The following is a 15,605-nucleotide window of genomic DNA, read 5'->3' as shown; positions in this document are numbered from 1 at the left end:
AGCTTTACCCACCAAAAGTTGTGATTTTCCATGGAACAGTGAACATGCAAAACTAGGAGCTTAGTCCCAAGGTGGACATTTGAGCTAATATTAGCAATTCCCACTTTTTTAATTGCTTTAGGCTACATGAATAATAAATACATTTATTAAACACTTGGTGGACCTTCACTTCGCAAAAGGAGTAGGTTAGCCAGCCGCGTACTGATTAAAATGACAGAGTGGATACGTTTATGAAATATAACAATGTCAATTTATATTTTGCACTATGCACTGATTTCAGCCTTCATTGACAACAAAATGCTTGTTGCTGAAAACATCAGAGGTTTTCCCAAGATGTGTCGCTTATAGCGACACGTGCAAAAGGTGATCAATAAAATGGATTATCCATACTCAAAATGACTTTTTTGATGGACAAGACAGTAAGATGGTGTTGAACTGTTTATTTCACAGGGTAGTGTGCGGGCCAGCCATGCCAAAATCATGTCTATCCAAAGCAAGTCCAATGAAGACCCATTTTATGAGCTACTATTGTGTGCAAAGACCTCAGCCTTTTATTCTGCGAGATTTTCTAGACGACGGAATGATTCTGATGAGAATATTTAATGTCCAACACACAAAAACATCTCCCTGCTTGGTCGCTAGATGGCGTGACGCCCGTAGGTGCTTCCAGGTTTAGGCATGAGCGCCTTCCTCCCTCCCTCCCCGTCCTCTTCCTCATCTGGTTGGTGTCCTCCAGAGGAAAAGATGCTGATGCTGACAACAGCAGATTCTCGCCAGCCAGCCAGCCATCCAGCGTGTGTGTTTAGCTAGTCGACATGACTTAATGCGGTAATGTTAGTTGGTCAAGTCGCTGACAAAGTTGTTGCTAAGGGACACGCAAGTCACTCCGCATTGGCGCGAAACTGGCTTGGGCTTGGCGGCCGGCCGGCGGATTGATATTTAAATTGGTCGTCAGGTGTGTTGTAAATCTTTTGGGGAATAGCGCGTCAGCCAATCAGAGCTGAAGACGGACTACTTTTCTGGCCAGCTGCCACAAGCTGCCTTGGAAGAAACATCGAGCGAAGCAGGCAGGCAGGCGGGCAGGCAGCTAGCTTGAGCGTGACGTGCTGCCTTCACTCTGTTGGACCGCGTTGACCTCCCGAGTGTCCGTGTGTTCCGTTTTGGGGAAGAAAATGGCTCGGCTTTGTCACGGACGCGGTGGTGGGGCAGACCCGCTGGCACGGAAGCAACGCCGGAGAGCAAGTTTACGCTGATGGGACCGCGATTAGGAACGGGGACGCAGGCAGGTAGATGGAGCAAAACAAGGCCACCTTCGACGAGCCAAACAAATGCAAATGGCTTTGGCGTTGACGAGGAAAATATTTGCCATTTCCAGGTGTAGTCATTTAATTCGATACATTTTGTAACTCTGTGACAAGTTAGATTAAAACTAGGAAAGAAAGAAATCATTGTGATCATCGTTCGGCTTTTCCAAACTTGGCTTAGGGTTCTAAATGGGTCCCAAGGCGTTTCATATTGGGTCATAAGTGTCACATTTTGACATCAGTGTTGTCACAGTAACCTTGAAAAAATAGTTTACTGATGACTTCATTTTAAAAGGAGCTTAATTAGATTGCAAGTTACTTGACTAGTGACTTTACTTTTTTAACTTGAAAGTATTTATGGAAAAAACAAACCTGATTATTTGCATTAAGTTGTACCAAGCAGACAAAATATCCAGGAAACCCTCAAGGAACAGAATTGAAGACCTGCTTTAATTATCATTGGCTTGGATCAGCAGCCTACACAAGTACCCAATACGTTCCAGAGCTGATACCAGGTATCGGTTACCTGGTATCACTGCTCACCCATCCCTGGCTAATAAGTTTTCATTTAGTCATTGAGCAGTTGTATTTCTTTGCCTATATTTTACTTCAAGAAGCCAATCGGGCACAATAAGCCTTTATTATTGCCGCAGTGGGCTGGGCGCTGCAGTTGTGGTTAGCGCCCAGTTGCGTCAGTAGCTCATCCATGATCCCGATGAGGCAAGCTCGATAGAAAATGCATGCATAGATGGATTAAATAATCTTTGTTTGAGTGTTTTAATAGTCTGCAAACCAGAGTTTGCCTCCATTCCCCCTTTGCTCCATTTGTCTTTATGACCCGAATCTGCACTCAGCGACGATTCCATTAAACCAGTTGTGACTCAGCCGTTATTTCCGTCGAAAACATAAAGGTCACTGCTCAGTTCACCGGCATGCTTGTAGGGCTTCATCTTGTAATTGTGTCCCCCCGCCCCGCGGAAGGAAGCGTGCAACCTGGCCCTTTCCGTTCCTGATGTCCACCCACCAACCCACCGCTCTTCACATTAAGCCCACTCGAAGCTGCCCACGCCACGCTGTGGCCACCACTCACAACGCAAAGTAGTTACGTAGCACCCAAACTACTGTTCCCACTGTCGAGCCTTTCCGAGACCAATCCAAACAGGGTTCCCAGACGCGTTCATCACGAGGCTGGGCATTTGTAAAATAAGATCAACAAGGATGAGACGGGACGGACAAGGCATGAATTGATTGCATTACAGCGTCTGTGATTTATTCCTCAAAAGAACTCCTCTTGTGTCTCTTTCTCACTCTGGGTTCGTCATTCCGAAACGTTCCACAAGAGGCAGCCATGAGCCCTCCACGCCGATCATCGAGTTCCCATGGCGACAGGTAGGAAAAGCAAATTGAATTTGTATTTTCAGTGTGTTCAAGAAATAGGGATGCATCTTTTTGAGCATGCTGACCGTGTCGCTTTTTGCTTTTCCCAGCAGGACCTCAACGGAGACCCTTCAGAGGAACAACAGCAGCAACTCTGGTGTCATCTTGGACATTGCTGCTCTCAAGATGGCTGAAGTGGATACCGAAGTGCCTCCCCTTCCGCCTCGCTACCGCTTCAGGGACCTCCTGCTGGGCGACCAGACCTTTCAGAACGAAGACAGGTAGCGTAAAAGCTCTTCGAAGCGTCGCTGGTTTTTAAAGCCCCTTGTGTGTGTTGCGACGTACATTTTCGATACCCTGCCGTGGAAATGGCCCGAGCTCGAGTAGCCTGCGCTCTTGGGAGTCCCTTAAGAGTTGAATTATTACTATGGTTTGAGATGAGGACCAGCAGATGCTGAAGGAGGCCCGGGAGGGCAAAAAAAACAAAACAGCATCTGATGAGCTCTCCATGGTGCTGAAATAAAGCGCCTTAGCTCAGTGCAGTGCTGCTGCAGAGCAAGTGGAGCGTACGCTTTGCTTTTTCCAACTGCATCAAAACAAAAGCCACCGTGAGGTTAATTATCATGACTTTCACGAAGAAAAAAAAAAAAAAAACTTTTTAAGTTAACTTATTCATCATTTTTTTCATTTGCTGAAGCAGCAAGCTCGCATCACTGCGCCTTTCTATAGCAAGCGGCTTGTTTGGTCATTTACCCGCTGCATCGCATTGTCCACGTTATCTTTCCCACTTCAGGCGTCCGGTTGCTTGTGGATGCAGCAATATCTCAGCAATGAATCAATAACATTGTTTGAACGGCTGCGGCGGATGGCAATTAGCTCATCGATCCAACGTGTGTGGCCAACGGGAAGATTATTCCCGCCGCCCCCGTTGGGGACGGTCTCGTGTGACATGACTGTAAATACAATGTTCCGCCTTGTCGCCTTGGTTAGTTGTTCTGTCTCGACACGGCTTTGTCATTTCCGGTTGCGCTCGCCGTTGTGCGCTGTTGTCACTGAGATTTACATCAAGGGAAAAATATTTTGTCTCCGCGTAAGCGTTTCGACTCGCGCTCCCATGTTTTGCTCTCCGCAAGGACACGCTTGTATGCTTAGTTTTTTCCCCTCAGAGTCCCGAGATGTATTTTTTTATTCATGAAACTGCGCCTTTTTTATTATTCACATTGCTGACATAAAAGAGAAGAAGCTTAGAAACCATCCAACATATCGCAAGTCAATTTGAATCCTTGGTGTGTGTGTGTGTTTGTGCCAACATGGCAGTTATTGCATTTCCAATACAAATAACATCGGTAATTCAACGCACACTCTCTCTCCCCTTTGCACATTTCTATGAAATGAAGACGCCAGAGTAGCGGCGCACGATGCTGTTGATGGTGCCGTGGTGTAATTGCTGCTTTGGCCGGCGAATGATGTGACTGAGCTTCGGGGACCGGCCATTAGTGGCTCTGCCGTATCCTCACGCTTTGGTGATCTTGATTATTTCCTACGCTCAAGTCTCATCAAGTGAAAAGCTTGGAGACAAATTAGCCCCCCCGACCCCAACCCCCCTCCCTGCTCGCTGTCTTGATAGCCTTTGGCGTCTACTTGCTTCTCTTTGTCATGCTGTCACATTCAACCGCTGTTGTCTGAAGTATTGAAGCCATAAAGACAATTTACTTGACAACATTTCATGGATAAGCTAAGAGGCACATTTATTTACAGTCGAGCTTGTTATATGTTAAGTAGAAAGTAATGTTGTGAAAATGGTCACGTCAGCTGTTTGCGAGGTACATAAAGCAAGCAGCCTGTTGGTGTAGCGGTTAGCATGGTTAGCATGGCTGAGATTTCACCCGACTCTCCTCTTTCTCTAATGTTCTGAAAACATACATACATGTTAGATTCACTCGGATTGTATTTCACTTTTTTTTTTGATAACATTCAATTGTGGAGCTTGACTTTTTTGGAGTTAGAAGCGGAGCCCAGGCAGAACTCATTTCCATTTGATTTCTCCGATAAACCGTAAAAATCGGTGGCCTTTTTTGTGTTGTAAATGACTGCGTGTTATCATCATATTGATTTTTTTAAATGTATTTTTTGGAAATATTCTCCAATTTTTAGTGTGAGGTATGGAAAAAGAAAAGTTTCTGCTCTTTTTAAAAGTAAAAGTTGACTTGTCACAGATGTCTATACAGTCATGGGCTTGATGCCCGATGCACCCACGAATCACGGCTTTTCAACAGTCACCTAATCAGAGGCAACGGGAGGGGACCTTTCTCCTGACAAGTGTGGGGGCTTAATGAAATAGCAGCCAGGAGATGAAATGTGGGGCCAGATAATGGAGGGGCTTGTAAATATGTATCAAGTGGAGTTCCAGAATACAAGTGTGGCGCTGCAAATAAGCATAATTGGGCCTTGTTACAAGTTGGTATATCCTCGTTCAATCCACTTTTGCAAAGTGCTGCAGAGATTGAGGGTGCGTTAACTTGTGTGTGTGTGTGTGAGGGGGTCCTCCCTCCCCTCCCCTTCACAGATGTTATTATCGCCAGACTCAAACTAGTGTTTGAGGACTTTAATGACTGCGACAGTGTGAGCTGGGAAGTGATTTTGCTGCTTTGTCGTGTGTGTGTGTTTGTGTGTGCGCACCTATGTGTCATTCTGATTATACCTTAGAGAGCGTGTGGGTTTGTTTCTCAGCGTGTCAGCCAGTGGAAGTAGGGGGGGGCTTGTCTCAGCCATTGTCAGAAATAGAAGCGAGCCTCATACAGAGAGGCAAAAAAACCCGAACTGCAGGTCTAAAATTGGTTCCATCCATCTTTTCCTCTCCGTGTATAATCGAGCCGGGTGTTTTTTCTCTGTTTGAATGAGACGGTGTACAGAAGGGAGTTGACAGAATAAGTGGTGTTAATTGGCCACTAAATCCAGAAGGTCCAGAATGGCTGACCCGGCCGGCAGTGTGAATTTGTCTACACTCTTTGTACTATGTGTCCTCTCTGCATCCATTGCAGCCTGCTCATCCTGGAAGAGGGACCTTCCCATCTGTGGTCTCTTCTCAAGGTTTCTCATTTCCCCTAGCTGGACTTTTGAGGTTTTCCTTGCCCTGTTGGGAGTTTAAGATCAGAATATTTGCCATTTTTCACATGTCCTGAGTGTTGTTAGTCACCTAAATGGTGAACAGAGGGTGTGATTTACCCAAGTCCAATTCCTTGTTTGGCACGCTCAAACATGGCCAATCAAAACTCTTGAATCTGTGAAACAATTGCGACTGAGGCAAGTTTAAATTCCCTCAGATGTAAAAATATTGAAAGATATCCTCCGTGGATAATCCACGAGCATTCTGGCGGCTAACAGTCAATGCTAATATTGCTACTCGTGTGTTCTGTAAAACTCAAGAGCATGACCCCTGTCAAAGTTGGTTTCTTTTAAGCGTGGCTGGTAATTTAGCGGGCTGCTACTTCTTGTTGGACATCACACAGGCGGGCCCCAGTCCAAAAAAAAAAAAAAAGTTGCGAGTGTCTGCTGGAAAGCTGCCATTTTTATTCCTAATCTCTGCCAAGGTAACTCCCAACTTTGGCTGCTCTTCTGTACTATTTCAAATTCCACTTTTTGAGTCGATATTAATTCTACTTCACAAGTAAATCTCCTCTGACAGAAATTTAATCAAAAATTGCAGCACTCAGACGAGATACTAGTGCTTCTCACCACTAACTTAAAAAAAAAAATATATATATATATATATGTATATATATATATACATATACATACTAGTCAGAATCATGACCCCAAAAGTAGAACCAAAATTAATATTGCGCTTTTATAGAGGAAAATAAAAAGACTATATTTATGCAAAGCACTTTTGGAGTCCACTATAAAAAAGCAATATGAATATAATTTACTTAGTTACTGAGGAAAGAGTTAGAGGGTTTGAATAATCTAATCAGATCTCTCATCTTCTTTGGTAGCTTTTCCCTTGACAGCGAGTGGGGGACGGGGGTGCATCCTCAATTTCCCCTTCGCTCAATAAGATATCATTTTGCTTGGGTTACACATTGATAAATGAGCTCAACTCCCCTAAATGGCAATAGGAACACCGTAGCCCGCTTTGTGCATATTTGTTTTTGGCCACAGAAAACTGCGCGGGTGAGTGTGTGAGACTAGTCGAGCGCTTTCACGTTTTCAGCACGTTACCTTGAAATATATGAAATGTGCTTGGAAACAACCGGCGGTAAGGGATGCCGTCAAGCTGAAGAAGGAGTCCTATCGGGCCGTTTTGGCCTGCGGGACTCCCGAGGCAGCTGACAGGTACCGGATGGCCAAGCGGAACGCGGCTTCGGCGGTTGCTGAGGCAAAAACCCGGGCGTGGGAGGAGTTTGGCGAGGCCATGGAGAATGACTTCCGGACGGCTTCGAGGAAATTCTGGTCCACCATCCGGCGTCTCAGGAGGGGGAAGCAGTGCAACGTCAACACTGTTTACAGTGGAGATGGCGTGCTGCTGACCTCGACTAGGGACGTCGTGTGTCGGTGGGGAGAATACTTCGAAGACCTCCTCAATTCCACCGACACGCCTTCCATTGTGGAGGCAGGGCCTGGGGACTCTGAGGCGGACTCTCCAATCTCTGGGGTTGAAGTCACTGAGGTAGTTAAAAAACTCCTCGGTGGCAAGGCCCCGGGGGTGGATGAGATCCGCCCGGATTTCTTAAGGGCTCTGGATGTTGTGGGGCTGTCATGGCTGACACGTCTCTACAGCATCGCGTGGACATCGGGGACAGTGCCTCTGGATTGGCAGACTGGGGTGGTGGTTCCCCTCTTTAAGAAGGGGGACCGGAGGGTGTGTTCCAATTACAGGGGAATTACACTCCTCAGCCTCCCTGGGAAGGTCTATTCAGGGGTGCTGGAGAGGAGGGTCCGTCGGGAGGTCGAACCTCGGATTCAGGAGGAACAGTGTGGCTTTCGTCCTGGCCGTGGAACAGTGGACCAGCTCTTCACCCTCAGCAGGATCCTCGAGGGTGCATGGGAGTTCGCCCAACCAGTCCACATGTGTTTTGTGGACTTGGAGAAGGCGTTCGACCGTGTCCCTCGGGAGGTTCTCTGGGGGGTGCTTCGGGAGTACGGGGTACCGAGCCAACTGATAAGGGCGGTTCGGTCCCTGTATCACCGATGCCAGAGTTTGGTCCGCATTTCCGGCAGTAAGTCGGATTCGTTCTCAGTGAGGGTTGGACTCCGCCAAGGCTGCCCTTTGTCACCGATTCTGTTCATAGTTTTTATGGACAGAATTTCTAGGCGCAGCCGAGGCGTTGAGGGTGTCCGGTTTGGGGACCTCAGCATCGCGTCTCTGCTTTTTGCAGACGACGTGGTGCTGTTGGCTTCTTCAGGCCGTGATCTCCAGCTCTCACTGGAGCGGTTCGCAGCCGAGTGTGAAGCGGTCGGGATGAGGGTCAGCACCTCCAAATCCGAGTCCATGGTCCTCGATCGGAAAAGGGTGGAATGCCCTCTCCAGGTCGGGGATGAGATCCTGCCCCAAGTGGAGGAGTTTAAGTATCTTGGGGTCTTGTTCACGAGTGAGGGGAGGATGGAGCGCGAGATCGACAGGCGGATCGGTGCAGCGTCGGCAGTAATGCGGACTTTGTACCGGTCCGTCGTGGTAAAGAGAGAGCTGAGCCAAAAGGCAAAGCTCTCAATTTACCGGTCGATTTACGCTCCTACCCTCACCTATGGTCACGAGCTATGGGTCGTGACCGAAAGAACGAGATCCCGGATACAAGCGGCCGAAATGAGTTTTCTCCGCAGGATGTCCGGGCTCTCCCTTAGAGATAGGGTGAGAAGTTCGGTCATCCGGGAGAGACTCGGAGTAGAGTCGCTGCTCCTCCACGTTGAGAGGAGCCAGATGAGGTGGCTCGGGCATCTCATCAGGATGCCTCCTGGACGCCTCCCTGGGGAGGTGTTCCGGGCATGTCCCACCGGTAGGAGACCCCGGGGACGACCCAGGACGCGCTGGAGAGACTATGTCTCTCAGCTGGCCTGGGAACGCCTTGGGATCCCCCGGGATGAGCTAGACGAAGTGGCTGGGGAGAGGGAAGTCTGGGAGTCCCTCCTGAAGCTGCTGCCCCCGCGACCCGACCCCGGATAAGCGGAAGAAGATGGATGGATGGATGCTTGGAAACAAATCCGTGAACACAATGTGAAACCTTGACAAAGAAGAGCAATAGAAATAACGCTTCCCGTTTTCCCTTGCTTATTATACGTGTGTCCTTTCCTTTTGAGCATCGTGAGCGGTATTGTTTCACCTGAACAAGCGTGAGAATCTGATAAATGACCTGATAAACTGAAAATGCAGGCCAAGATGATTCTAGATAAATAACCGGAGGCTTCTTTACACTGGAAATGCGCATTTTCGAATCTTGCACGGATACATTTTTCCCCGAATCATCTCCTGGCATGTTTGACAGACGGGTTGTTTTTCTCAGGGACACGCGCAGTTTGCACTTTGGTACCGAGTGGGTGGGTGACACTCCGGGGGGGGGGGGTCACTCGATTTGAGCAAGGCTGCGATGTGCTCTCGTTTTGACGATTCTTGTCGTGGCAAAGTGCAGGCGACTGACGTTGCCGTTCTCTCTTCGTACGTGTAATCGGCAAATTTTGGATTATGGACAGAAATACGAAATATTAGTCGACGTGTCGCAGCTCGTATAAACTCAGACCGCGTAAAACCTTCAGCGCTCGGATTGCTCGAAATGATCCGGCACATTAGAATGACTAAGCAGGCAGGAGTCAAACAGAGCAGACAATTAAAGATAAACGATTAGATGAATGCGAAAATAAAAATCGTTTTGAGCTTTAACGGCTTTGCTCGGAGATCCCCTCCTGTGTTTATTCTTCGGCGTCCGCGCCTCGTCTCGCTTGCCTAATTAGCATCGTTCAGGGGTGTCGGCCCCGTTAATTTCGATGAGCAGCTGTGACGGCGGCCATTTTGAGTAAGGAGTCATCCTTTTTGGAACGTCGATTTAAAATCTGCACGTCGTCGATGATTTATCAATTTGGGGAGAAAAAGCAATCGGGACAGCGGCGACCTTTAGTCCATAAATCCGCTTTGGTTGGCTACACATGAATGCATTTTTGTTGAGGGAACAAAAAATAAATCTGTGGAACACTAAGCTTCTGCTCACTCTGCAAACAAATCTAATTCAAGCACATTTCAAACAACCCACCTGAGATTTTCATATTCGACTAACAAGTCAGAGTATCATTTGATGGTGTAACACGACTCTTAAATGTTATTATGTGCAGTAAATATAAAAAAAAATGAGGCAGTCTGGAGCCTTCTAACACTTCACACACTACTTACTCACCATGGGAAATAAACGTCAATCAATTTAGCCTTTCTGTAATGAAAAAAACTATCGTATTTATTTGAGGCTGCTGCAGTTTCTTTGAGCTCCAGGGGGAGGCGCACCTGATGCTTTCAACTGTTTCAGGTATAGGTCAAATGTTTTTTAACAAAGAGATCCTGCAAAATGTCTGCCGCAGCGGAAGATCACGCAATTAGCTACCTTTGACTTCTAGGCAGAATCCAGCAATCACATGTACGGCAAGTCCAAAGACCAAAAAGCTCAGCGGGTTTTTGGGGGAGACTTTTCCTTCCAATGTTTTCCATTTCAGAAAAGAACATAAGCTTATAACAATATGTGGCTAGTGGGACCTTTTTATATCAGAAGAGCAATTTGCGCACTGCAGGATGCAGTTGTGTGTGCGTGTGTGTGCGTGTGCGTGTGTTGCTCAAGCTGTAGCCAGTGGCACAGGCGAGACTTGTGCCGCTCGCCTCCAGCGGCGCCAGCTTGCTGCCTTAATATGTTTTGACATAAGAGGCATCATTGCAGCTCTCAGTGGCCATCTGCCGCTCGCTTGGCGCGTGTCGCTTGACTATCCTGTCATGTGGAGCTTTGAACGGCGTCTTTTGTTGTGATTGGACTCATTACAGCTTTAACAACGAAATAACTGTTTGGTCCTCTTGGTCGGGAACAAAGTAGCGACGGGCGACCGACGATACCGGCCGTATCTTAATGTATCGAGCCCCCGCCGTGTTTGCCGTTACCAGCCACCGATACTTTAGACAGAAAGTAAAACCTCTTTTTTTGTTTTACTCTAACTCCTGAAGTATTTTGTATTGAATGTGTGGGGTTTGAAAATACATCTAAAAATATCTTTGGGAGTGAATGAGATTTAAGAGCCAATTTTGAATTGAGCAAATTCCTTGTTCATTATCTTTCATCTCCATAAATTTCAACTTTGGCAATATATTTAGATAGATATATAATTTTATAATATGTCTTTCCATTTCTTAAATGCCCGTATTGAGTCAGCACTCAATGTGGCAAGTTGCAATGTGATGATGATTGGCACAAAGATGTCATGTCCTTCCAGTCATCCATCGCCTTGTGTCACTTTGTCCTGTGTTAACTCTTCCGATGTCACGTTTTGTGCCAAGCACCACTGAGAGTGCTTGAGAACGTTGCTGTCGATGGTTTCCACGTAGACCCAATGGAACATTGCAGATTGCAGCGTGGGGTCTTTTGGGTGTTTGGTGCTGCTTTAATTCATTTAACAAAGCGTTTCCTTTGATGGGTGCAAAAAATGAATCTCTGCTGCCACCTGGTTCATTAGCTGCAGAATGCATTAAACCTGCAGCGTGTGATGCTTTCAATCCGCACTTCCTTCTCCGTCATGCCACTGAATGTCTCTCGGTTCCAATCAATGCGTCTTGTCCTCCGTGCTTGCATCCAACAAAACTCCGCCTGCTTCTTCTTTTCTTTCTTTGTAGTGTTTAATGACTATCGATTCTATGTCGGGATTTGGCTGAGCAATTTTATGGAAGAACAAAAGGCATTTGGCTTGAGTGAAGCCAGCCCACCTTCGCTTCATGCAGAAGCGGCCACCTGCTTATTTGACTGCGCTTTGCGTTGGGCTGGCACAACAAAAAAAAGTCTTCGATGAATTTACATTCAAGTGGCCCGAACCAAAACGCTTCCAACTCAAGTTATGTAAGACGAAGAGTCGACTCGTTGGTCGAGGCAGCTTTGACGTTACGTCGTGACGACGCGCGCAGGGAGACTGCGCTGCGCGGCGCGGCGCTGCGCGGCGCTCCCCTCCGTCAGGGATGGAGAAGCGAGCAGGAGGCGAGCCTTGGCTCCTCACAGGATCTCTCCGAAGAACACCCGCCGATGCGACAGGAAGGAATGTTCTCGCCCTCCTCCGCTCCGTGTTGCTTGAGTGAGACGAAGATGCGTTGAGCGAGCTCGTGTGCCTGCCTGCCTGCCTGCCTACGAGGGAAGGGGAGGGGAGGGGGGGGGGCGTTTCGACAGAGAAGCATGGCGGGCGCCAAGCTGACACCCTCGCCCTCGGAGATCGACCCAGACGTGAAGACCGAGGTGCGGAAAACCCCCGAGCCCACCTGGGCGCACTCGTCCAACCCCCTGAGGAGCATGGACTCGTTTGGGAGCGATGTCGGCCAAAGGTAGAGAGAATCGAGCTGCTGCTGCTGCTGCTGCTGCTGCTGCTGCTGCTGCTGCTGCTGCTGCAGCGGAGATCCGAAACGCGACGATGCACCGACAGACATAGATTGGTCTTTTCGCGTCGATATCGCGCGTCCGAACTTGAAGTGCTGATCGAAATGAAATGGCCGTTTAATGTTGAATCCCTCCTGCTTAGGTGAAAATGTCCTGCCAGCTTCTGCCGCCGGTGTGAGGCAATTGCATGACAGATTGCAAAGGCACCTGCTGTCATTTTGTTTTTGTTTTTTTAATTTAACACTTCAGTGATTACATAATTCCGTAGATGCTGCATTCCCATTAGAATTGAATGAGTCTCAAGGGAAAGTTCTTATTAAGTATCAAATGCAAACCATGGGTTGACATAGCAACCAATGCTGTTGTATGATTGAGGGCACTGATGGCCTACTATTTGATTGACAGCTGTCACAAACAGCAATTATTTTTGCACTTGAAGCCTGCGGGTTATTTAAAGCCAGGTTGGCAGCACAAAACACAAATGTGCTTTTTTTGGCGCTTTGGCTGTGTTTCAGAGAGCACTGCACATCTCTGCTGCTGCTGCAGTGGGGACTCGGGAGGTTTTCCCGAATGGCTCAACGTTTACTCTTTAGCTGTGTTGATTGCATGTTGTTGTTAATGCTGAGCTGACCATTTTCAATGACGCTTGTCCTCATTGGGGTCACGGATTTGCTGGAAGCGATCCTGGACCGGTTGCCGGCCATTTGCCGTAGTCCTGGTTCATTTTCACCCAAAATGAGCAACATTGACAATGCATGACTGTTGTGTTATATGGCCCCCTGGTGGCTAGAACGGACATAACAGTAGGAGCAGCGCAATGAATTTGATTGCAGCATTAATACAAAACAATACAATCATATTTGGGTATTTTCTCTTATTTAGACATTTTTGGGGGGGGCGGGGGTGCAGACTGTAATGCACTAATGACGTTCTCATTTAGTTCAAAGAGATGAGCGACTGGTGCTAATCTCTTGGCACTACTGTAATATCAATCTCATGCAGAGGGTGTTAAGTGCACTGTACATTTAATATAATGAGGTGATTACATATTAATGTGGCTCTCAGGCAAAGCGTCCCTCTGAGGGGAGACTGTATCGACAGAAATGAGTTTGACACCTGAGTATATATATATATATATATATAAAATGTTTTTTTAAATTTTATTTAGTTAGTTCTGACGAGCATTTTTAGAGGTGCCTATCTTTAGCGGAGAGGGAAATTGAATTGGAAATGTTATTGAATCTTAAAGAGATGCTGAGGCTGAACGGAGGTTGAATTGGGTGGGCAGCCTCAACAATATCAGCGTGTAGGACACGGTAGCGTGCAAAATATCCCGGAAGGAACAGAACAAAACAATGAGCGAGTGAGTCCCTATGCATCCTATGCATGAAACTACAAATCCCATTTGCCCTTGAAATTGCTGCAGAGATAGTGGCGGCGTGCGAGGCCCTCCCTCTTCAGATGCGTTCATCCCTCGCAGGGAAGCATGCTTCCAAAGTGCCGCCTTCCACTTGTTGTCTTGCTAAGTCAGCTCAGCCTCGGGATTTGACATCTGCCGCACAGAGGTGAGCCCAACGTGGTCCGACGGGGATTGATATCCAAAGGGCACGCTGATTGCATGGCAGGAATGTGGATTGAATATGTTTTAATGCTAGCAAAGCTGCAAAGAGATGTGTTTACAACCAGATGAGCGTCAGTGAGCGTCTCCTTTCTATGTACCATGCTTTGTCAGTCACACTTTTTTTTTTTTTCTTCCTGCTTATTTTGTTTCTGAATCAGCTGAATGATCTTATGAGCGTCCAGATTGTCAACAGCAAATGAGTGAGGTGACTGAAGAGAGGCTCCAGCAAGGCCACTAAAAGCAAGTGCTGCTTACCAACAGCCACAATTGGGCATTTTATCGCGCCATTAGGATTGAATCAGTGAGTCAGCCATGTTGTCCATAAGGCAAGATGTTTGAGATTAATGGGATGCGCGCATCCTTTCTGGTGACCTAGCTGCTTCCTCCTAGCCGGCTTTAATGGAGCGAGACTCCATTAGCCCATTTAGAAAGGCGAAAATGTGTTGACGCCTTGTCAGAAACTTTGAAGCTATAACTGTCAGCCATAATGGCCTGGAGCTAAATCAATGTGATTTCATTCCTGATTGGCCGGGCGGGACGTGGGACACTTTGTGTTCAGCGGTCTCCCATGGTTTGCATTGGCTTTGATTTGTTCTCCTTCTCGCAGCGTCAGCTTTTGAAGCCATCTCTCTCTGTCTGTCCTGTCGATTATGTTCATGTGTGCTGCATCCTGCAGGTATCAGGAGGAGTACAGTATGGACTCAACCAATGCCCAGTAAGTCTCTGGCAGCATCACGGCTTGCATGGCATGGGTCACGTCACGTCACGTCACGTCATGCACTGGAGGCATCAGTCACACCGTTTAGCATCTTTGGGTGGTTTTTATGATTCTTGCCTGACTCAGCGATGATGATATTGCTGCTGCACAATGCTGATTTATGGCTACCTTTTCAACACTTGTTGTGGTGACGAAACTTCCAAGAAAATTGAAATCTTTGTATATTTATTTAAATATGGTTTTATTTTGTGTACACGTTTTTTAATAATTTTTTTTTTATCAATCTCTTTTATTTATTTTAATTTGATGACTCCACAGTAAATGATGAAAAGGTGGCACGTGTAGTGGGGGGAAAAAAAAATAGCCTGTCAGTGGATATGATTGACAATTGATCCATTTCTAAGAAAGGCAGTTGTGTGCACTTTGCATGCTTACAATGAAGCAGCATTTGGCAATTTCCACCGGCGATCACGTCCTACTGGTAGCAAATGGATCGAGTTCTCTGGGGGGCATCCTAAGTGGTGAGCTCTAAGCATGTTGACATGCACTTTTTGCCTCCAGGCGCCGCTTGTGTCCTCCAAGCGGCTGAGTGATGTTACATACTATATCGCCACCTCCTTTTCAGTCGCACAAACAATTTGATAGAGTCTCGTCAATATTTGAACTTTTTTGCTTCCATTTGGATTTGAACCTTTTATTCCAATTGGCTTCTCAAAATCTTCGTCTCCGTCTGCACATTGGCGTCCAAATAGCGTGATGGATCTCGAGAGACTTTTGACAGCGGCATTATTTCATCTCATTTGAAATGCTAAGTCATCTGGAAACTACTGCAAAGAGTTTTGAATGAAAACATTTTGGCCGCCGCCTTGTAGCGATGACTCGGAGAACCAAAAGCGACCTGCGCTTTGATCTCTTTTGGGCCGCTGGCCAATATTTCAGTGATTATACCAAACTTATCGACTTCCTAAGTGTTTTGGACTTGAGCCAGTTCT

The 15,605-nt window shown here is 47.0% G+C and overlaps 1 protein-coding gene across 1 annotated transcript in view; it reads left to right on the top strand.

The window, feature by feature from the left end:
• The window catches only part of LOC133154737 (potassium channel subfamily T member 1-like), a 34,207-nt gene that overhangs the window by 596 nt on the left and 18,006 nt on the right, over positions 1-15,605 (top strand). The window contains exons 2-3 of the mRNA XM_061279667.1: positions 2,645-2,693; positions 2,792-2,962. Of these exons, the coding sequence (XP_061135651.1) occupies positions 2,645-2,693; positions 2,792-2,962 (220 nt within the window). The remainder of the gene's footprint in view (positions 1-2,644; positions 2,694-2,791; positions 2,963-15,605) is intronic.

This window comes from Syngnathus typhle, linkage group LG5 (genome assembly GCF_033458585.1).
Source record: "Syngnathus typhle isolate RoL2023-S1 ecotype Sweden linkage group LG5, RoL_Styp_1.0, whole genome shotgun sequence".
NCBI classification, from domain to species: Eukaryota; Metazoa; Chordata; class Actinopteri; order Syngnathiformes; family Syngnathidae; genus Syngnathus; species Syngnathus typhle.
Note: the sequence above shows the minus strand (reverse complement) of the source record. Positions and strands in the feature narration are given on the sequence as shown.